Source organism: Thunnus maccoyii, chromosome 2, assembly GCF_910596095.1.
Source record: "Thunnus maccoyii chromosome 2, fThuMac1.1, whole genome shotgun sequence".
NCBI lineage: Eukaryota > Metazoa > Chordata > Actinopteri > Scombriformes > Scombridae > Thunnus > Thunnus maccoyii.
This window is the reverse complement of record NC_056534.1, coordinates 30,465,029-30,489,058: the sequence shown is the minus strand read 5'-3', so window position 1 is coordinate 30,489,058 and position 24,030 is coordinate 30,465,029. Positions and strand designations below refer to the sequence as shown.

The window sequence follows — 24,030 nt, the reverse complement described above, 5'->3', positions numbered from 1 at the left end:
TACGTTTAATATATCCTTTATTTTTATTAAAACAAAATTTCAGTAAAAACTCTTATTAAGTAGAAAGACAAATTTCCCTGTCAGTAGTTTGCTCCAGCTGTAAGGCTGCCCCCTAATATATGACCTCAACAAGTATTAGATGCTGAACTGAACTGTAAATCTGCTTTTTACCCACATTATTGTAAATGATTACAGACACATACAAGCTCTTCTTTCAGTTTATAATCCAAAATCTTTGTTAATATTCTGTTAATGCCAAATATGTGAGCAGTTCCCATTAAATAACTTATAAAAGATGAGAAACAATTGAAAACAAAAGAAAAACAAACGACGATCTTGATCACGTACACTCCAAATGATCCACAAGTCAGCTGATTAATTAAGAAGGGGGGGCAGCCCTACACCGCTCTCTCACAAGTCTGTCAAAGACCTCCTCGTTTGTTCGCTCCAAATGAATTAGTCACAAGAAAAGCGGGCCTGTGTTAACTAACTCTTGACTGACTCTCGGGTCACAGCGGGAGAAAGTTGACGGTATATATAGTGTCAAAACTACAGCAAAGACAGCAGTGTCTGTTACAAAGGCGTTAAGAAAGAAACAGCGGTGAGCAGTGCACCGTGCACGTTGAGCCACCTCTGGCAGTGTTTTCAACTATTACTCTCCTTTTTTTTCTTTTTTTTTTTAAAAAACAAAAAGGAAGCTACATGATCATCATCACAAAATAAAATCTCTTTGGCATAGATTACCCACCCAAAAGCATAAACACACACACACACACACACACACACACACATACATACTCACATGCGCACACACACTCTTAGAAGATTCTTCAACGAGAACCTACGAGCATCGTCACTGTCAAACTTATAATCAGCAAATTTATGCTATAGAACAAAGATGAGCCCTGTTAAGATTATGAGTCCTGTACTCGGTGATAATTGCATATATTACAACAGGCTGAGAGCAGATGGAATAATCTCTACTGACGACTATATTCTCTTCTTCTTTGTCCCATTACATCCCATTCCAGCTCCCCTGCCTCCTTTTTCCACTACTCTCTCTCTCCTGGGTCTGTAAGAAGAGGAAAAAAAGACATGATGAGGAAAAAAAAAAATCCACAGAACCTTCACAAAAATTTCACAACATTTCTGCAGCATTGCCAACTTTCAATCTGCCTCTCAAGCACAGGTTTTTCTCACACTGGTTATTTAAAAGTTATTATCTTGTAGAAAAGAATCAACAAACTTTAAAGGCCCTGAAAAACAATTTTCTCAACCAGCTTCTTGCTGTGAGCTATGGCTTCCAACATTTTCTGCTAATTTCTTATTTATCTCACTGTTAAAAATAACAAGAAAGACAATAGGTACTTATAATATTATAGAAACATATTTGCTTTTCATTTTTATCTGTAAGTTTAAAAAAAAAAATCTATATTATATTGTTTAATATATTATCGGTATTGTGTACTTCTGTAACTGACCTGCTATGTACACTTACTTTTTGAATAAAGTTTTGTGTTAAAAAAAAAAAAATCAACATTTGGATCAAAATGTGATGACAGTTATGTGGTTATGTAGTTTCTTATTTAGTCATGAATAGTTAGCGTTACAATTAGCAGAAGACTGAAAAAACAAGTTTTCAGGAGCTTTAAAGGATAACCAACATATCCTTATCAGTTGAGGTAACCTTTGCATGTACTGACCTTTAATAATGCTCGGTGTACGGTGCTCTGTCATAGGCCATGCTGGCTGCGTATTCATCATGCATAATATTTCCTTCCATGCCGTCTATATCAGCTGGATATCCTCCGTAGCCTTGGAAACCAGCATCCAGCTCTGCAAGACAACATTTGTTTTTTTCCAATTAGAAGGAATCATTCAACATTTTCCACATTTTCTGAACAGTTAAGTAACTCTGTGATTATAGAGAAAGGAGAAGCTGATCCTTTTCTCCTTAAGCCTGTTTCACAGTAAATTACTGGGATGACCTTTCAGGCACTGCTAATGATTTTCACTATTCACACAAGCAGCTACATTCAGGAACATTTCTGTCTTGCACCTTTTCACACATGCCATGGCAACGCCGGAATAGATAGGGCAAGGGACAGTCCAGCAGTTGGTGGCATGCAACACTTGTATGTATGCCAATCGCCATAAAACTCAACAGAAGAAGAAGATGGGGCAAGGCCGGATGTACGTGTACGTGGCGGAAGATGTCCAAGTATATCAAGCCGCAGCTGCAGCACGAACACAGTATCTTCACGACAGCTGGATATACTTGAAGGCAACCGTAAACAAGTCACAGAATCAAATACATTCATCAAAGGGGTCTTGTGATTGGTTTGCCTGTTCCACTTGAAAATGTCTCTTGTCAGATGGACGTACCCCTTTACGTGCTTGTCCCTGCAACGTTATTGCTTTCATTCACAAAACAGTTGTACCGGCATTTTCCCTGAAATGTTACGAGGTCTTGAGGTGGGAAATGGGCAGTACAAATCTCCCTGAATATCAGTCCCTGCTCCTATTGACACATGACCCCATGCAGAAAATGTTCCTGAACATTTCGGGGATAGACTGCATGTGTGAAAGGGGCTTTAGAGTCTCTCTACTCTGAGTAGAAGACAAATACCAAGGCCATAAAAGGAGAAAAGTCAAAAGAAGGAAAAGATTAAGAGAAAGATGCACACAGGAAACTCCAGGAAAGAAAATTATGAAGAGAGAACCTGAACTCTTATTAGGCATAGTGAAAGAGTGATGCACAAAGAAAAATTAAAGCATAAAACATCAAGAAAAGGCAAAGACTGAAGTGAATGAGACAAGAGTCATGCTCTGAATTTAAGTATTCCATTATATCCATTTGGATCATACTGGTACAAGAGGACAGATATGATGCAGAACAGAAGACATGCAACTGAAAATAACTAGGTTGCAGGAAAAACCAACAACAACCAAAAAAACAGAAGTTTGTGACTGATTTGAAGGAGACATGAGATACAAAAAAATCAAGGTAGGAAGACCTGAGCCACTTGATAAGTCAGCTGGTTAGTAAGTACCCATGTAGTCTTTTTACTAGAAAAGCTAATTCTTTTTGCTACCAAATGGGGAGACAACCTGCTAGCAGATTACAGCACATTAATGCTGTGGTTTGCTCCCTGTGGTGGCCCAGTGCTGAGGAATGTGCTGCATGTGCACATTTCAGCCACAGTTACTCACCATCTGGATAGGGTCCATCCATGGGGACACTGTTGTGGGCCTGCAAAGAGGTCACAAGAGGCCAAAGGTCAAAATAAAGTCAGTACTTTAATATAGAAAGCTTGCTGATTTTCATTTAAGTTTCATGAATGATTTTATAATTAAAAAAAACTATTACTTAGAAACAAATTGCTTCACAGAATGTACTTTATCACTGCTATCAGCATGATCTAAGAATGCTGAGATGAGTTTGATGTAAACCCGGAGAGTTGAAGGTAATACAGAAATGTTTAAAAATCTACTTTAAATGTTCAGTTGTCTTGTCCTGGCAGCGGAGGGCGCCAGACACTCACCATCTCCCAGGCAGCGGGGTCGTGTTTGAACAGAGAGTGTGTGAGCTCCACAGAAACTCGCTTCTTGTAGTCTGAGTTCTTATCCTCCGAGATGCGGAAGAGCACAGCTGCGGCGTAAGTAGCTGAGAAAGAAATAAAGGACACATTCAGCGATGTACAGAAATCTCCACACCCTTTATTAACAATGTGTTATAGTGTAGGTGTACTGACAGAGGGACAGATCAAATCCTGCAGGAACAGTTTTGTGTTTTAAAGATAACAAAATGAGGAAAAAAATAATGATAGTACTACATGCAACATATAAATGTAATATACTTTCACATAGGTAAGCCTTATGATTTAAGCAGGGACTAGTAAAATTAGGTAAAAACTACTCTTAAAATAATGCGGTGAGGAAAAATAACCACCATCTTTCAATTCTTATACAAACATATTGGCTGTAGTTAAGTAATATGTAGAATGATTGTATTATATTCTTCAAATGTGGGCTGCAATGTCATCGTGAAATGTAGTGCCGTGAAAGTACACAGTCTTAGAAAATGGACGTACTCGTGTACCTGGAAGCAACATTCACAGTAAGTACATGACTTGAGTAAATTGACTTTAATGCTTTCCACCTATGACTAAATGCTACATTAAGGTAATTGCAGTGCATTATCTCAGTGTCATACCTATGCCCTCGTTGTTGGAGTGCAGCAGCTCCATCAGTGGAGCCGACGCTCCCTCGCTGTCAATCATCTCAGCTGACGGTTTGTCCAGAGCCAGCTCACATAGCACACCCGCCGCCACACGCTTCACGTTGTCCACTGGTGAGTAGAGAAGCTGGGGAAGGAAAGGAGGTAAAATAAGTAAAAAACAAAGAAACAAACAAAAGAAAGTTAATAATTCAGACAAGTGACTGTGAGAGCTTCGGTCTGCTACCTGAACAAATAGAGGAATAGTCTGCAGGTTGGCGATCTCTGCTCTGTTGACGGGATCTCTGGCCAGGATGTGCAGAGCTCCTGTGCAGCCCTCCACAATCTCCTCCATCCTCACTCCATCCTGAGAACAAAGATCAAATAAATAAATGTGAATCAAGGATACAGAAAAAACTCACGACCACTAATTTCCAAACCCCCTTTAAAACAGACACACACAGTTAATCTGTCAACATCAAGAACCGTGAAACAAGTCTGTCATGTACCTGGTATGTCTGCTGGGCGGATGAGCCATGTTTCTGGGCGTCCTGGTGGGCTTTGAGCAGCAGGTTGACCAGGCGGGGGATCGCTCCTGCATCCCTCAGAGGGGCCTGGTTCTCGGGGCACAGGGCCAGGTTACGGATCAGGCCAACCACAGCCTTCAGAAGGGAAAAAATGGCAAAGACACAGTCATGATACTGTTCACAGTTATTGTTCAGCAAGTAACACAAGACGGTAAAACAACTTCAAGCTTCTGTCTCCATTACACTTTGTTGTGTCTTAAAATATGGATCTGTTATTTTTTTGCCTCTTTAAAAAGGAAGCTCTTGTGAAACATAATGTTCATGCTGTCATGTGCATTTCATGCTCTTTCGGGCTGAATGAGATACTGGCCTTCTGCCGGATCTGCCATCCCCTCTGTCCATCTGTCCAGTCCTCCCTATCCCCCCCCCCATATTTCTCTTTGGATCAACCTTTTACTTCTGTTTCCCAACCGCACCTGCTCTCAGTCACATTTAGCTTTCTGCCTTGAGTCCTTTCCACCACCACCACTCTTAAACAATCATCTCAGCAAGAGCACACTTATTTCCCCCAACCTAGACAATGCTTTTATCTTTCCCTGCCCTCCCTCTCTCTACCTTAATGACGGGCCAGTAGTAGGGCTGGTTGAGCAGCTTGACGATGGCGGGGATGCCGTAGTGCCTCCTCACAGCATTCTGTGCCAACTCAGCCTGCTGGTGGCGAGAAGTCAGGTGGCGCAGAGCGCAAACGGCTGGCTCGGTCACATCCTCTTTCTCACCGGCACGCAATATGGCGTGGATCAGTGCCTCAACGCCGTTGCTCTGGGTGACCAGAGTTTTATTGTGGGCATTGTTGCATGTGAGGTTAGACAGGATCCCAGTGGCGCAGGTGAGCATGTTAAGGTCATCTGAACTAAGCAGGCCCACCAACACCTGCAGCAGGCTGTCCATGCCCTCCTGGAAACAGAAGAGAGATTTCAGAGAGTTTTTTTATGTGTTGAATTATAGGAAATAAAAAAATTTTCAACAAAGGGTAGAGGGAAAAAACATGAAGTGAATATAAATGTGCAAACAGACCTGCTTAGTGGCAGCATCAGACAGGTTCCTGAGTGTCCACAGACAGTTCTGCATCAGACGTTGACTGGAGCCTGTGAGGTGTTTACCCAGAGCCTGCATCCCACCTGAAGAGAACAGAGAAGTTAAATCACTCAGCTCTAAGCAACATCTCATAAAATGTGCTGTCATGTAGCACTGCGGTTGACGAGATGCCATTAGCCTTGGCTCAGGTAACAAATAGCTGGCACACCTGTATGACTAGGTTGTACACACAGGTGTGTGCTCACACAAAAAAAAGACATCTATTACATACCAGCCTCTACAATGGCGGGTTTGTTGCTGGGGCATACAGAGAGGACTTTGAGCACACGGCTTGTGGTCCACAGCAGTTTCTCATAGCTGTAGTTTCTCATGATGTGAACGAGACCCTCAGGACCCCCGTTGGCAAGAATGATGAGCTGTAAAATAGAGGAACAGTGTGAGTATGTGTCTATGTGTCGGTACAAGAAGTGAAAACACAACTTTGATTTTTTAAACAATCAGGATCTTTTTGTGAAGAAGCCCTTAGTGAAACAAAGCCATGACATGAGTAACACCACTTAATCCTCACTTATTTTACTACTCAACAAAAAACCGCACCCAAACCTTCACTATGACAGCACCTGAGTAACTCTGTTCACATGCCACACCCAAAACAACACATGCACATACAAGCACGACAACGTGAATAGTCTCAAGTTACAATACTTGGCTGCAATGAAGTGTATCAGCCATTGTATGACTGTGCACTGGCACAAAACCTTCAGTAACTGACAATTAAACACACACACACACCTTGCTCTCCTGATTGCCATAGGACAGAAGCTGCAGACAGTCTGTGGTGATGGCCAGGAACTTGGGGTTGCTCTTCTTCAGCAGGGGGACCATCCTCTGCAGGCCGTCAGCGAGACGAACAGCCATCTTAGCTCCCTCCTGGTGCAGCAGCAGGTTGTGGAGCGTGGTGATGGCGTAGAAGAGCACAGACTCCATAGGAGAGCTGAGGGAGATAAACAGGAGGGTTAAGTGTTTATCAAAAAATAATGGCATGTCCAGTTGTCGTAAGTTTCTATCTTGGGATATGCTCATTGAGTATATTTTGAATGATATTAGATGAATAAACCATGAAACAGCAAAATGTGGTTGGAAGTTTCCTTTCATAACTATACTGTAACCCAGAGTGAAGGTTTCAAGTTTGCACCGGTAGTTGTGCACATTTCTCCAACATATATCAACAACTAGGATGAAACTGTGACAAGTGAAAGAAGTTGGACAAGCTTCATCACTCAATGATTTCTCTTTCTCTTTGTCCAGCAGTACCTGAGCATGCGGACCAGAGCGGGAATGCCTCCAGACTTGAAGATGGAGAGCAAGCCCTCTCTCTGGTGGGACAGGTTGTGGAGGATGCTGGCTGTGGCTCTTGCTGTCTCCATGTCGCTTGTGTTCTGCATGGCTCGCACCACCGCGGCCACCATCTGAGGGGACTGCATCAGTGCATGGCGAGATGCCTCCTTACGTGTAAGCTGGTTGACAATCTGCGCTGCCTTGCTGACCACCACCTGATGAGAGATGAAGATGGAAAAGAACTGTTAATTTTTACTGGCAGATATGAATTAAATTGACTCCGTAACGTTGGTACTTTTATTATAAAAGGGTGAAATACGTGTACTGTAGGGCTTTTTAATTTTAAAATAATGTCTTGATTATCACTTTTTTCCATTTCAAGGTGACAGCTTCAAATGACCTTCAAATTTATGTGACCAACCATTAAAAACCCAAAATACTGAAGTTGGAATGATGTAAAACTGTTAAAAGTAGAAAATTTGAGAAGCTGGATCCAGACAGCTTGATGAAAGACATCTGGATCCAGCTGGATAAAAATTGTTGTTGATTAAAGAAATAGCTTGACGTTTTTGGAAATCCGCTTATTCGCTTCCTTGCCAACATTTAGATGAGAAGATTGATACCACCCTTGAGTCTCGTTGTCACTGTGAAGTTCCTGGCCAAGAAACAGTCCGGCACATCACAGTAGCAAACGAGATAAAGTGTGTTAATTTGTCAGTTTTAAAGGAGCTAGTAGGAGGATTTTGTTACTTTTGGACAGAGACAGGCTAGCTAGGCTAGGTGAGTCGTTTACCCCTGTTTCTTGTATTTATGCTAAGCTAAGCTAAGCTAAGCTAAGCAGCTGCTGGCTGCCTTCATATTTATCCTACAGACATGAGAATGGATTTGATCTTCTCATCTAACTCTTATAAGAAGGTGAATAAGTGTAGCTGTTTCAGTACAATACTCATGTATACAAACTGTACAGGACTTCATGAATAGAGGACACTGTGAGTTAATCTATTTTTATGATGATATCAAGTTTGCTGTTCATTATAAAGTGCAACAGAACTAAATTTACTTCAACAGAATTATCTCTTAAAACCCTTATTGGTGCATCCAGCTGAGGCAAATTTTACAAAAATACTGTGCTAATTTCAGATTCTGTATACGGGCATGACTCTGCATTCATCACCTGATCTTCATCGTTGAGCAGTTTGGTGAGCTCGGGCACGGCACGTGCGGCCAGCTCAGCGTCGTCTTGGTAGTTGATCAGATGGATGATGGCTGTCTTGAGCATCTGGGAGGGCTCAGCCAGCCGCTGGACGTTGGTCATCTGGGACGGGTCTGTCTGAGTAGACAAGATGGTCGTGCCTTCCTCCAGCGTCTCTGGGAACATCGCAGCCCGCACCCGCTGGGCTCTGGTCATGGTGTACTGAGAATCCAAGTCTATCGAGAAGTGAGATGATGATGATGTTAAGACAGGCCACGTGCCATTAAAGCAAAGACTATGATATGCATATTGACTGCTTTGACCCTAGCTTGTCGTCTTACCAGGCTCTTCACTTGTGACAGTGGTGGTCATGGTGTACTGCTTGGAGGTGGTGTACTCGCCGTCGTCATCTCTGACTGTGGTGGCTCCAGACTGGATGCCTGAGTCTACACTATACATCGTCTGCTGCCACTCTGCCACCTTCACCATGCCACTGTCAAGCTCACCCACTGCCGAGCACAAAGAGAGGAAGAGTGGGATGTCAGAAGTGTTGGACACAAGTCTTTTATTAACAGGTTTAATAGGCAAGGAGTGAGGGTTTTGAGTATAATTATACCTTATTATTTTTCATTCAAATACCCCTTTTTTCTCCCCAGTGGATGCATCTTTTACTGCTAAGTTTCATAAAGGAACTCTTTCACAGGAGTAACCTTTAGTTATCAGCTGTATAAAGGAAGTGACCTCAACATAAATACATGAGAACAATAGTTGGAAGTAGGAAAGGTCATGATCAAAATGTTCAACAGTCACCATTAAAGTAGTGTAGGATGAGAAGATTTACAAAAGTCAACATGAAAATGCACAAGCTATATCAAAAATGAACATAAATTCACATTACTCTGTTTTTTGTGATATAATGAATCTATGTGGATTAAGTCTGCAGAAACGAAAGAAGGGGAAAAAAATGAAAGTAAAATACATAAAAAGAGCTGAATTGTGTATCACTTACTTTGCATTGCCATCCTTGCCTCCCGTTATCAAAACAACGATGGAGCAGACCTTAAAACACAAGCAAAAAAGTCCAAGTCAGAATTTTCATTTCTTTTTGCTACAAATGATGATAATGCACTTCACCACACAGCTGCATCTTTTCATGAATTAGTAAAGATTCCAGCAAGATCTCCGCTCTCTTACACAAGATTGTCATTCAGTTTTTATGTGACAGCTCACAAGATGACACCCCGCCCCTCCCTTTCCCACCCGGCTGTTCACCCTGACCTGAAAATGACAACACAGAGCAGCAGCAGCAGCTCATGGGGGAGCAGGGCGAAGTGGGCGGAGAGACAGCTGTAAGTGAGGAATGCTAGCTAGCCTGAGTGACCTTTCACCCCAGGCCTCCACCCATATAGCCGTGTGAGCAACCTACTGCTGACGCATGGCGATCAGGAACCTGCTCGTCAGGTTTTGAGTCCAGTGTGCTCCAAGTGAGTGAGTGTGTGTGTGTGTGTGTACAGACGGTGAGCAAACTCCTTGTCACAGACAAGCCTCCACCTCTAAATTCCTGCAACTTTACTTTAGTTATTGTTTGTCTTATTTAAAATACTACGACATACTGTTTTTAACATTTACTTGCTTTCAGGGCCTCATTCATACACTTTTCCAGTAATCCAACATCCCAAGCCATCTTTTTACAATGTGTAGTTCTTTTTTTTTTTTTTTTTTTTTTTTTTAAACACGATCCAGGTTGCATAACTGACAAGCAACTTGTTGGTGCAAGTTTTCTCCAGATTTCCTTTCTTTATGAATCATCTTGTTTTCCTAATGAAATCATTCTTGCTGCATTTACTCAGGTATTCAGTCCTCACAAAGACATCTTACTGCATCTGTTACTTCACCATTAAATGTTTATACTTCTGTGTGAAAAAAAAAACAGTTGGAAATGTGAATCCCAGACTTTACATTAAGCAGAAGCATAGTTACTTCACTATAGGCCAAATATTAAATCTAATTTGTACAAAATGTTTCTGTCTGTAACAAAATTTGATGTTGCAATCTCTCTCAGGTTCACTTACTTACACAAGATCCCTCTTTTATTGAAATTGAATCCTTTAAATAAAGACCAAACATAAAAAAAATTGATTATCCTTAGATAACCTCTCGCTGTTTGAACTTGAATGTTTTCTGTCTCCACATATTTGCAGCCTGAATACCATCCACCACAGAAATCCTCTTCATCACAGAAAAATCTGCATTTATAATAGCTGTCTGTAACTGCATGTGACATATAACCGATAGTACAATGCATCCACTGTGCTGGTTAGTGTTTTCAGATGTTTGACTGTTACTGACAGGATTCTTTGCTGAGCACATTGCTGCAGTACATTGTGCTTTTTGTGTGTGTGTGCGTGTGTGTATGTGTAAATGTAAGTGTGCGTGTGCTGATTTCTGCAGGCACTGCAGATGTACTGGAGGTACCAGGGGGGGCTCTACACATGGCAAGGTCAACAAACAAAGGCTTCAACAGACAGAAAAAAAGATACATATTTCCCTCCTTGAAACCTCTCTCCTTTTTTGTAACAGCTAGCTTACAATGTGATTCCACGTAATAAGCAACTATGCTTATCTCCATCTTTACTACTAATAAAATAATTCAGGGTATCACACTGCTGTCTTAGCACAAAATGGGCTATAAAACACTTAAATTACCACCTTCACCTCTGCTTGTATTAAACTTCTTGAAACGTCAGTAATCAAAATCGATCAATGGGTTTGGAGGAAAGGACTTTGTACAAAGATGAGCTGCTTGGTCTCTCTGCCTGGCACTGTGGATGTTCATGATGTATTAATTAAAGCACCACTCCATCTCTTTGCCCCGTGGCTTTGCATACGGATGTTTCAGTCCCCTTAACTGGCCAAGGCCATTTTTCTCCCCCAGGCATCATACCGAAACTGACAATAGTGTGCACATACCAGAATACTGCATGTTCCTCATTAGTCTCTCCTCAGTTTTCTCTCACTTTGACGGACAAAGCGACTCCCCACATAGGTTTTTTCTGGGCCTGCATGCGTTATTTACTGTTGATATGCGTGCATTCAAAATAGGTTCACCTGAACCTAATGTTCTTGAAAGGTCCCAACATGTCCGTGTATCTCACTCTCACCTTCACAGGGAGTAGTGAGTTTCAAGCTGTTGTCAGTCTGGCATGGGATCCTGCAGGGCCAGGCCCCAGAGGACTGTTTGTACTTGCAGCTACATGCTACTTTACTGATAATGCCCTGACTCATCAGGGCATGGACAGAAACTATGCTTACAATCACTGTGTATTCCTACCTTTCTTACTTACAAAGGCGTGGCCGCTGTTTAATGCAAGTATGAATGCTTGTCCATCATGATGGTAAGCAACTACCGCTATCTATCCATTGATCAGTTTGGAAAGCGGAATAAACTGACAGAAATCAGACTGTCAGCTTTAAGTTTTTTGTCCACAAAAACATTTTTTTCTGAAGGCAAACATATAATTGATATAAAATAGAAACCCATATGACTTTTTTTGGGGCAGATCTACATCATGTACTGCATGTCCACAGTGACAGAACTTTCCTGTTCTCTGTAAATCAGGGACAGTGTTTGTGTAGTCTTTGTTTTCCTGGGCGAGGCAGCGGGTTCAGCCAACTGTTGCAATGCTGCGACACGCCCTGCATATCACCTAGGTAACCGAAACTCCACTCAGGCACTGTACTGTGGGGGTTTTATCTGCTGACCCATCTGATGTCTGAAGCAAGGCTTGCTTGTTTACTGATAAGTTTTGTTCTCTCTTGGGTTTCCTCATAATTTCTTCTTTTTTTTCCCTCTACCATGATTCTCATGACTAGTTCAAGCAAAGAAAAGCTAAGAAAATCATTATGTAGCAAAAGTAAAAGCTAAATCCGAGCGAAAATGTTTGTTTAGCTTATCATACCAATAGTAAAATGTGGATATTTACTCATATAATGTGTCATAACTGAATAGCTAGACTTATCAGTTGTTCCCTCCCCCATTCAGCGATGACGAAAAGCCATTGGTTGTGTTCTGTACTTCTAACTGGACTTTGCTCCCTTCCAGTTAATGAGTGATGCATCCTTTCACTCTCACTGTACCTTGCTCCTTACTCATTCTCATCACCACCATCCAGTCACACAAACACGCAGTAACATGGAAGCCACACTTTTTACTCAGGAAAACACGCAGCTCACACCTATCCCTTCCCACTATCTTGTTAGGCAACAGCTGTAAAAGATGGCTTAAGGGGCTTCTTCTTCTGTCTTTAAAAAAAAAAAAAAAACACCCCTGCACAGTAAAACCAGGAATGCGTATAAGTGAAAGCTGCCAGTGAACGAGTTGCAGCAGAAAAGCACAGATGATACTGTTCAGCATCCATGCTGAAGCGCTGGTGTGACATTCCACACTCACATAGTATATTCAATCTGTCCTGTGTCTAAGCATAAATCTTGTTCACAACGGTGCACATTTTTTTTTCACACTTCTAAAAAACTCAACTCTTCTCGACTTATCTCACTGATTCACTCAGAGGATATGGCTACTGTAACAATGGATGAGTAACTCTCTTCTCGATCATGAGATCAGATTCACCATTAACCCCCCCTACAGGCATGTCGGACAGGGAGTGTCTCCCCAGCAGTGACAGGCTCTCAACAAGGGTGTGGCTGCAGTGTGGGTGTATAAGTTAAACGGGTGAGGCTGATTACACCTAATGGCTAGAGGGGATAAACTGTAGACCCAACATTTTAATTCTTCACAGGAAATCCTCCTAATAATCAGGGGTTTTCCTGGCCCTAAATTAGGTGGAAGTGGTACCTCATAGTTTTAAAAACCGTTTGTGTGTGTGTGCATGTCTTCTTCTGGCCCAGTTGTTGTAGTCCTAAACCAATTGTTTAGGCTGTGTACACAGTATAAATGTCTGTATGTATGTATGTGTGTGTATATAAGAAAAATATCTTCGAACACTGATAGTTGGTCATTGATACCTATGTTTGTCAATTTCTCTCTGCCTAAACATTTCAAGGAGCACAATTTCAATTAGGCTACATAACCTCCAAGTGATGTAGCTACCACTACTGCTGCATTTAGGCTTAATGAACTCCACAATCAAACTTTTGAATGAAACAGCAAATAGGGGTGATGGTGAATTTGAAACTATCACCAAAAGATGTTCAGCTAATTTGAAAAGATAATGCCAATGTAGGCCTTGCCCTTGAAAGTATAAAAGCCTAACCATAGCCAAAACAACATCTGTTGGGTCTGGGGGTAATACAGCTGTTGTTCTCACTATGACATTACATTAAATGGTATGATGAATAACATAAGACAGATGTGGCTGAATATGAACATGGCTGCTGGAACAGTGAAAGGGTGAACCAGTTACAACCCTCTTTACACAGGCCTACTTCTGTTTTTCCCCCTTAAAATCTACATAGAATAACTTATAGACTACACGGTGAAAGGATAATTCCAAGAGCATTTCTAAACAGTTCAATGTGATTTTCCCTTGTGTAGCGCCATGGAATCATAATCATTTATGATTAGAACATCTGTTTAGTCAATCACATTTCTATAAAACCATGGAGTGCTATAACTCGTTTTATTCAGAAGAAGGAGGACTTTCCAGTCAATTTAATCTTACGAGTAAGCAGAAATATCTGAAAGCATGACAGCTGAAACTTAAAAAAAAATACCTGCATTTTGCTGAATAGGGAAGCTTCACAAAGTTCACGTCGTGCTTCTATGAATGTGCATGTATGTGTTAATGTAAGCTGTTGGACTTTGTTGTTTTTATTTTTTGTGGTCTTGTCCCGTTATTAGAAACCTTACAATATTTATCCTCATTGTCTTTGTACATAACAAAATTCAGTGCCTCCCCTCTTAAAAATGAAGACATTTTAAGACATCTTTGTACACTGAATTACAAAAAGTTATATTTTAAGACCTTAAGGATCCGTGGGGACCCTGATTTTTGACGGAGGCAGCTGAGAGTTGGCCACCTTGAAATTCTCTATGCAGGAAAAACCCTGACAATGATTAATAAGTTGTACAGCTACAAACTGAGTATAGTTATGAACAAACAATCCAGCAGGACTGATTTTGACTTTGCTGGCCTAAGCTCTGCTTTCTGTCACAGCAGGAATGAATCAGGTCAGGGAAGAGGCCCAGGGGGTTGGAAATGAACTCTGGTCATATTCCAGAGTGGCTCCTAACATGTTTGCAGTGATTTGTTATTTACTCTCATGCCTGTTTGGCAGGCACGGGTGTAAATAACATGTCACCAGGCCTTTGCTGTCTGCTCTGCTAGGCTTTTACAGGCCTGCTTGAGAAGATTAGGCTTTTCAAGTTTAAAGGAATAGTTTACCTTGTACTGTAAATATGTAGCTGGAGCCAGCAGTTAGCTAGCCTAGCTTAGCACAAAGACTGGAAACAAGAGGAAACAGCTAGCCTGCTGTGTGTTTGAAGACAAAATCTGCCTACCAGCACCTCTAAAGCCCACTAATTAACACATATCTCGTTTGTTTAATCCATTCAAATAACGTTAGTGTTAAGATGACATACTCCCCCCTAAAACTACAACCAGTTATTTTCACACAAAGCAAAGCTAAGCTAACATCTCCTGGCTGTACCTTTATATTCATCCTATAGACATGAAAATTGTATTAATCTTCTTATCTAACTCTTGGCAAGAGAGAAAGTAATTACTCCACACAATGTCATGCTATTCCTTTAACTGACTTAAACACACACACATACACACACATAGCAAGAATTTATCATTTGTTTATAATAAACTGCACATTCCCATGATCATGGGAACATTACAGCTTTATAGAAACTTGACCTCATCTGGCGGTCTGTGATTTCTAACAGGCTTGCTAATGTCGTGTTTAGGCTGACATGCAAATAAAGCAGATTATGTTACCACACATCTGTAAAGCTTCCTGCACCATCTGCACCGAAACAGATCAACTATTTGACATATAGGCCGGCTTCACACACACACAAACACACAAACACACACACGTTTGCACAGCTATCCTTGTTAGGATAATTTTGTACAGCCTAACCCTAACCATAACCAATTCATACATTACCCCTAACCTTAAATAGGACCTCAGAAATGACGTTTTGCCGCATTAGGACCAGGCTTTGGTCCCCATGAGAACTACTGATCCCAATAAGGTCAGTGTTTATATCAGCAACAGTCCCAATGAGGATTAAAAAAACGAGCACACACACAGACACAAGTCACATACATGCAGCAGACACTCCTCTTACTATAAACTGCTTCCCAGATGACTTTAACACAACACCCTGCTCTCATACAGTCCAATCCTCCTGACACAGTAAATGGCCAGTGCAGCCAGCTGAGCCCCCAGAGCAAACAGGCTGCACTTAACATTGTCCTCCCTGCATCCTTTCTCCACAGAGTCAGGGTTCATCTGTCCCAATGGGATACAGCTTAACACCCTTCCCACCCCCTAACCTTTCAGGTCCCAAAACCACATGTCCCTTATTCCCTGCTCATCCAACAACGGCTGTTATGGCACTGTAATGGAGGCAGCGGGGGCTAACTGTTCTTATAAATCAATATGGCAGGATGTGAAGTGGTGCACAGCTAATGGATTTATTGTGGTGGGTGACAGGAAGTGGTGGTCAACATTATCTGATTCACCAACACTGCTGGGCCGTCTGGTCAGAGAGGGGAAGTTTATAAGAAGAAGCTGTACTTTCACAACTCTTCCTACACACAGTACTGTAGACGCAAAAAACTATGGTGACAAACTACTCTAGCATCAATCATGTCATGGCCTGACTTCAAGAAGAGCACAGCTTGTCGTCCACATTTTGTAAAAGCGCTCACTCTTTGAGAGAGAGCATTTATCAATTGACTGTAACAAGCAGTTGATAAAATCCAGACCATAGCAACGTCGCCATGCCAAGAGCCAACAGAAGAACAAACAATGAGATACTGCTGGTGTGCACTTGTGCAACACACAAACTGAATTTGTTTAAATGTGGCAGATACAGCACAGCATGCTCCCCTTCCTTGACTCATCTGGAAACATGCCCGACAACACAGTCAACCACAGTCAGCATGGCAATGAATAAAATAAGCAGCAGAATGGATAATGGCCCTAGATCTGTCAGTTAATTCACTGCTGCTCCTTTAATGAGTTGAATTAGGCCAATGGATGCAGTGTGGTGGCTGTAAACTGGTATGTAGTTGTTTACTCCCTGTGGGATCTCACTGTGAATCAAAGGAAATGTGAGCTGTCTCGGAGGAGGTGCCTGAGCGCGGAGCAGGATCAGATTACATGAAGCTGATAAAGAAGGAGGGAATGAGTAAAAAAGGGATAAAGCCTGTGTGGCAATAAACCCTCATTTGTGAGGCCCGTACAGCAACAAAGTTCACAAGACGGTCCATCACATATCAGACATTGTGGGAGGGAACATGTATGTCCAAAGATTAACTTTCATATCAGGAAACAATGAATCACAAAGATGTGGAAATCAAATTACCACATTTTACAGTATTTTTCAAAATTAAGTCATTATTTGAACTTGTGATGCTCACTTTTGAGGTGAAGAAGGTGTTTTCGAAGCAATGATTTTGTGTTTAGACCTCCCTTCATGTTGTTTGGTTGATAGAAGGAAGGAAGAGGATGAACTAAGTCTCTGATACAGCACAGAGAGCTTCTGTGTTACTTTGTTTGGGGCAGAGAGGAAAAGAGTAGCAGCATTGTCCCATTGACTGCTGTCACAGTGAAAAGGAAACCGGGTCTCAAGTGTCCCCACTGGATGCAACCAAAAAGGCTCAAGCACATCAAGATGGCTCTGTGTGTTCATGGGCCAAGTTTGGTGGCCAGCACTGCATTCAAAGCCCTGTTTAAGGCCTGACAAGTAGTTTTAGCTTGAACTGCCGCTGCTACGCATCGGTGTGCGGCTGAGCGCTGAAGCAGTGTGACAGATGATTAATTTTTCAGGGAGATTAGAGGCACACAGGAGTGGGAGGAGGGTGCTTGGGAGAGCAGGGCAAAAGTCCTGAAGAATACAACGTTCCTCTGGAACAAGCTCAAGTTTGTTCTTCTCTATGCAAACCAAAACCAAAATAAAAGAAACAAGTGGCAGAAAAGTCAAATATTTGAAGATTGAAAGCTCACATTATTAAAAAAAAAATCAGCCTCTTATACTGACAAATGAACAGTCAGGTCATTTGCGTCATACACTGGTATTGTCAGACAAAAACCTGAGAACCAAAGAAGAATTGAAAAAGGAAGTGTGACTTTCAGCTTTAGTTGTTCAAAATACCCATGCATTTATCTACTGTTCTGTAAAGTATTCACAGAACCAATGGTTGCATAACTTTCTCAACCCATAAGAGAATTAAATCCTTCATAAGCAGTGAAACAACAAAAAAACTGACTTATCAGATTTTCACTCAACGGTGACGATATGCAAAATTAACTTCCATTTGAGATGTTGGTGCTCTTTATGTTGCATATCTAACAAGTCAAGTTTCCCTGGTGATTTTCTTTCCGTTTCAACCACACCCTTACTGTCCTCACTTTCCTCAATCTCTCATAGAAGTGTAATTAAGGGACGGGGGGGAGGAGGAGGAGGAGGAGGAGGAGGAAGAGAAAAAACAGACACCACAGGACTCATCAGAGTCACTATGCTGAGAAGCCAAATCATCCAACTGTGAAAACTTTGTCTTTTGAGTCAGTGCAGGAATCTAGTTCACTCCCTCCCTGCTTGGATTCACAGTCCGTAATGAAAAAATCATCAATGGTAATGTATTCATGATGAAAACAGTAGGATTCTGCTATTTCCAGCATGCTGTTAGACTGATGCGTGGGTGTTTTTGGACAGAGCTTTGATAGGAGTTGACTTGAAATGACCATCCTGGCAGACGTTAACAACAGCTTTAAAGTGTGAGTGGTGGGGAGAAAAACAGCCATTAGGCCTTTGACATTTTAAGTAAGGGACATTTTCTTGCCCCTGTTTGATCCAAGCAGGAGAACCGTTGAAAGTAAATAATTCATGTCAGCGACTGTCATGGGTAGGGTTCAGCTGGGCAATGCCAGCTTTACTTGCTCAGCATTATACCACTGTGAGCTCTGCTGGAAGCTTCTGATTTTTTTTTTTTTTTTTTTTTAGAGACAGCAGACATTTTTTGCGTGAATAAATGTTTTTAGACAATGCTGCCAATTATTTTATTACCCCAAATAAAGAGGCACTAAATTCTTTGGCTGGATTGAATTAACCTCTTCACTGGAAATCTGGTGTTTAGTTGCACCTGTCTGGTTTACTTTTATAGTTTAAAGCTGAAGTCATCCATTCTAAGTCACATGCGGATAACGACTTATTTCTGTGGTATTCTCTGGTTGTAAATAATTATGACGAATGGAGCACTTGGTGTCTGAGAAGCTGCAGGGTTGAATATCTCGAATCTGCTTTGGATCCACACAGGGTCTGAAATTTACACCCACCACGCGCCAAATGCGGGTAGATTTTCAGTTAACAAGTAAATCTCAGAAGGCTATCTGCCACACTGGCGGGTAAATGTTTGTACCAAAATAGTCATGTAATAAAATATCTGGCATGATGGCTCAGAGGAATTTACTCGTTTGTTCCCTATACAGTGTAGACATATGCACCAAACAGTGCCGTGAAACTGTAGGAATGCTCCTGGTTTTGCGGCACTGTTTACCGTATGAGACATCAGCTACTCAGCATCGCAGCTCTCCGCTAAACTGTCACTTTGCTAGCTACCGCTGATTAAATAGCTATTATGTGGCAACATTTACAAGAAGTAAGTATATGTGACACAAAGAGGCATTTTATTATTTTGGCCAGTAAAAAATATGCTTGGCCAGTGCATTTTTTCATCTACCAGTCCCCTTGGCAGGTGAGTCAAAAAGTTAATTTCAGACACCGGATCCACGACAATATTGTCTGATGAAGATTTTGATGCTGTCACACCACCTACTCTTTGACTTCAACCACAAAGACCCCTGTCGAGCCTGACCAGAAACTTTATCTCTCTGCGTTCCTTCTCCATGGGAACAGTAAAACACATAGACAGGGTGATATGCAAACACAGCGCAGGTCACACGACGTGTGCGCTGAGTGGCTGTAACTGAACCCCTGGAAAGTACTCAGTCAGGCACCACTGGACAGGGACAGAGGTGAAGCAAGACAGTGAATCCACAGAAAAAGAAATCCTTCCAAACGAAACAAAGAGGTTCGGATATATGCCATACAGTAATCCCCTTTGCAAAGTGTAGACCTATTTATAAACTGAAGGATCTCCTGGCCTCTTGCTCTGCTAATGTAGGACAGTATCAGGGAATTAAGCAGGAGGGGGGAGATTATCACCGTGCCACCACAGCTGTAGCTGCAAAATCTACAGTAAGTCACCTCCCCCCCCCCCCCCCCCCAACCGCCAACCCCCCCCCCCCCCCCCCCCCCCCCCCTGCTCCCGCCGTCCACCACCCTCTTCCCCGAGGGCAGACAGGAACAGCTTTCCAACCAGGGTGCTGTCTGTTGCTGCACTACTTGATGACACAGGCCTACGGCAAGCTCGGTGGAGGCCAAACTGGCAGAGAGTATTGGCACCCTGTCCTATTCAACCAGACACAAATTCAACAACCTCAGCTGGACGCATTGGTCTCGAAACCAGTTGGATGCCACAAACTTGTTTTGTGAAGGTTTAACTTGCAAATAATTCAGACAAGAGGACAATAGTGAATGCGATTCAGTGCTTAATGATCCAGGTAACGCACCACAAAAGAGGCTCAGTTTAGAAGAATGTCTGTTTAGCCTCTAATTCCAAGGCGACCCATGTCAAATTTGACTTTGACAGATATTAAAGTTGGCTGCGGAGGACACTGCAAATGACTTAATCGCATAAGATAAAGCGGATAAGATAAAAGTCATTTCAACTAGATGCTGATTTCAGTGGATTTACTCATGAAATCAAATGAAAGAAAATGTGTGCTCCTGCAGTCAGTCACTAAGCAGGATTGGAAAACTGCTGTCCTGTCAAGTCAGGAGCATCTGCAAACGTAATGACATCATGGAAGATTTGGCAACACCTGGAGACATGGGGAGTGGATGTGAGCTCTAACAACACCAACACATTTTAGGCATATGATTCATGACTTACGCTCATATATTACAGATGTGTGTGAACAAGACCTAACTCCTCCATGTGTATTAGCTCATTCTGTTATTTACTGTTGGTGTTGTTGCTGCTGTTGCTATTTAAATTTAGGCATGCCACTTTTAATTATTGGTCAATTGGTCAGAAAACTGTGAAAAATTCAGTTTCCTAGAGGCTGAGGTAACGTTTAAAAATTGTTTGTTTTGTTCAACCAACAGTCAAAAACCTAAGTATGGCATAGCGTTACAGAAAAAAAAACAGCAAATATTTACATTTCAAAAGGTCTGAACCACTTTTAATTAAAAAATGACGATTAATCAATCATCAAAATAGCGGAAGATTCATGTTTGTTTACTGAATAATCGATTAATTGATTCAGTTTATATTTATAAGTTAGCTGTAGCAATAAATGCTTTGTTATTGTCTTGTCAGCATCTTATGTGTCCATAAAATTACCTCATACTCTCACTTTATGACTGTAAACTCTTTTCTTTCTTTTTTAAAATAAAAATATTCCTTACATTCGTACATTTTTGTCAATAATCCATTTCTCTTCACCTGCCCCTCTCGCACGCGGACACACACCGTATGTGCACGCGCGCGCACACACACACTCGGGACACCACTAATGACATTGTGGGACACTATTGACAAGTGACGTCAAGTTGAATGATCGATACTTGGGCCAAACATCGTTATGATTCAGCAGAAAACAGCCAAAATATGAGTTTCATGTACGACAGCAAACTTTTGGTGGCTGGAGAGCTCGCGCTGCTTTAAACAGCAGGCAGCGGTGGCCAGTTTGTGGCATGCGGAAATGAATTCCCAATACGAGGCTGAATTTGAAACCAGGTAGAGCAAAAGATGAAAAATGTAACACAACATTACCCCACACAAACATACACGTTTATATAGAAAGAAGGATATAAACTACTGTGCGCGAGAAGAATGAAAAACAACACGTCACAGACAAAAGACGCAGCAGTTTGAAAACTGTCGGGGGAAAGTAAATGTGCCCTCAGTGAATCTTACCTGTCGAAACACACGGAAAAGCGTTTTAAGATTATTCCAGGACAATGTTGTTTTCTTCGGACGGGACACTTGTCTGTATTTCTCTCCTACTTCAATCCACTTTCTCTCTCTCCACCGCCGCCGCTGCTGCTGCTGCTGCTGGCCGACAGTCCTCTGAACAAAAATGAGTAAAAGAAGCGTCACCTCAGCCCAGACCCCGCCTGCTCACCCCGACCCCACCCTGCCACAGCTCCGCACACTCTCTGTTCACACTGGGAGAGGCGCTGGAGCGAACCAAACCGTAATCATTAAAAAATAAACAGCAAAATCCAAGTTTGATTCGTTAAATTCCCTTCAGCAAACATCGCTTGATTTAATGTTATAGCCTGTATTTTAAAGGGGTTATAACAGAAGTGTGAAGGACAATGCTAAACTAGGTTTATCTTGTGATATTGGGTGTGGAAATATATTTGTTCATTTAATAGCAGTCGTCACAAACATATCAAATTGTTTTATGCACCATGCAACAATTCATCTAGCTGCCACATTACAGTAAACTAGGCTACATAAATAAAAGAGATGCCCATAATATCAAGCTTGAACTACTTATGTATGTTAACATACAGCTATATTGTTTATACTTTTTAATTGTCATATCAGAATCATTTACACTGATTATTATACTGATAGATACCACTGCACATATATCAGACATATTTATTAGTATTTTTTATGTTTATTTATTGTATTCCTTATTTATTATTCCCATTTCTATTCCTTGACAAGCCTCTGCTGCCGTGAAACTGGAATTTCCCCACGAAGATAAATAAAGTATCTATCTATCTATCTATCTATCTATCTATCTATCTATCTATCTATCTATCTATCTATCTATCTATCTATCTATCTATCTAACTAACTATCTATGTCACTCTGTTACCACAATCTAGTTCAACAACATGAGAGCAAAGTACAGCTCACTACGGACATTTGACAAACACTGACAACAAAATGTAGACCTTTAGGAACATTACAGTATATTAAAGTGTAGTGTGTTATAATAACTTTTGAGTACTTTAACTATAGCTATGGATATTACGTTAACGCTCGTGTTTTCATTCGTTTTGTTTCTCGTTTTCAAAAAGACTGCAGTGACGCTGACAACCATTTCATGCACCTGTAGGTATGACGAGCGACCACACCTTGATCACAGCACGAAACCAGACGAACAGAGTGAGTCACTGCAGACGGGAACTGATAGAGTGTCAGAGGGACTAATCACTCAGCGATACAGATATAATGTATCGTTTTGTCTGTTTGTGTCACGAGTTTATCATGTTTATTTTTTATGACGACTGATTTCTATGGAGCATTAAGTCGGTGTCGGTGGGAAGGAAGGGAGGAAGTGAGGAGAGAGAGAGCAAGAGGGAGACATTTTTAGAGATATAGATCTGTGTTGCATGTTTCTACCTAGTTATTATGAGGCATGATTCACAGCTTCTTCTGTGGAACTTGATTGTGAAAGCAGAAAAACCACAGATACATAAGTGAGATTGTTAAAGTGAAATTTAAAATGCTGTTTTTGTTACACAACAGTCCAAAACCGGTTTACAAATACAGAAGACGTATAAAAAATATTAGCATTTGAGATGCTGGAATCCAATAAATTGATTATCAGAATTGTTGCTAATTCATTTTCTGTTAAACAATTTATGGATTAATCAACAAATGGTTTCAGCTCTATAACTTCATTGCAACTGCCTTTGTTAGAGTTATAAAGCATTTTGTGAAAACACACCACTGGTCACTTCCTCTACCATCTGGGCAGGTATTTACAATCAACAACACTGTGATAAAATCGGTGCTCCTCCCTGCACAGAAAAGGGAAAAACAAAAATTTCATAACATCAGAGTCATTAAAAAATATTACTCATTTTAGACATGTCAAAAGAAAAAAAGAAATGAATAAATCTATCCCCTCTTTAGAGACTACCAGTGATGTCTGAAGCGGCAACAATGTGTGCATGGAAACTGGTCTGGCTGCTTGTGTGAAACACTCAGGCTGGATGACAGCCTCAGATAGGTCAAGCTATATACTATGTCCTGCCTCGGGGTAAATTGTCATGGCTCTCTCCTTTGTGGCCATTGTGACAGTCATCATCTGTGCCTCCTAGACTAAAAGAGACAGGGACGGAGGGGGACAAGGCATGCTGGTTATATAGGCCATTATATTTGTCAGAGTGAGTGTCCGGACTGACAACCCTCTTTTTAAAAATAGCTTCGGGCCCGATTGACACTCTTGGGTTTTCATGTGTTGCTTGAGGGGCTTGGTGTTCATGAGACTATTCATTGAAAGGGACAGTGCCATCATATCCTGGATATGCTTGTGTACATGGTCAACTTTTTACTGTCAAAACTGCTATTTCGTCTTGTATT

General features: G+C 41.4%; 1 protein-coding gene across 1 annotated transcript; it reads right to left on the bottom strand.

Moving 5' to 3' along the window:
- Positions 1-21,786, bottom strand: jupa (junction plakoglobin a). Its single transcript, XM_042428213.1, has 16 exons — positions 21,616-21,786; positions 9,381-9,430; positions 8,713-8,880; positions 8,354-8,607; positions 7,156-7,394; positions 6,634-6,835; positions 6,113-6,257; positions 5,821-5,924; positions 5,362-5,700; positions 4,729-4,881; positions 4,467-4,586; positions 4,217-4,367; positions 3,546-3,667; positions 3,214-3,253; positions 1,704-1,836; positions 1-1,072 (listed from the first exon to the last, which is right to left on the bottom strand). Exons 2-15 carry the CDS (start codon positions 9,391-9,393, stop codon positions 1,706-1,708), a joined length of 2,181 nt encoding a protein of 726 aa, XP_042284147.1. The 5' UTR covers positions 9,394-9,430; positions 21,616-21,786; the 3' UTR covers positions 1-1,072; positions 1,704-1,705.
- Between the last annotated feature and the right edge of the window lie 2,244 nt (positions 21,787-24,030).

Bases quoted from the DNA above. Each gene is read 5' to 3' on its own strand.
- jupa (XM_042428213.1), bottom strand. The intron at 7,395-8,353 runs GTGATGAATGCA...ATCTCTCATCAG, and splicing joins TGCTCAACGATGAAGATCAG to GTGGTGGTCAGCAAGGCAGC. The intron at 6,836-7,155 runs GTACTGCTGGAC...TATCTCCCTCAG, and splicing joins GCTCTGGTCCGCATGCTCAG to CTCTCCTATGGAGTCTGTGC.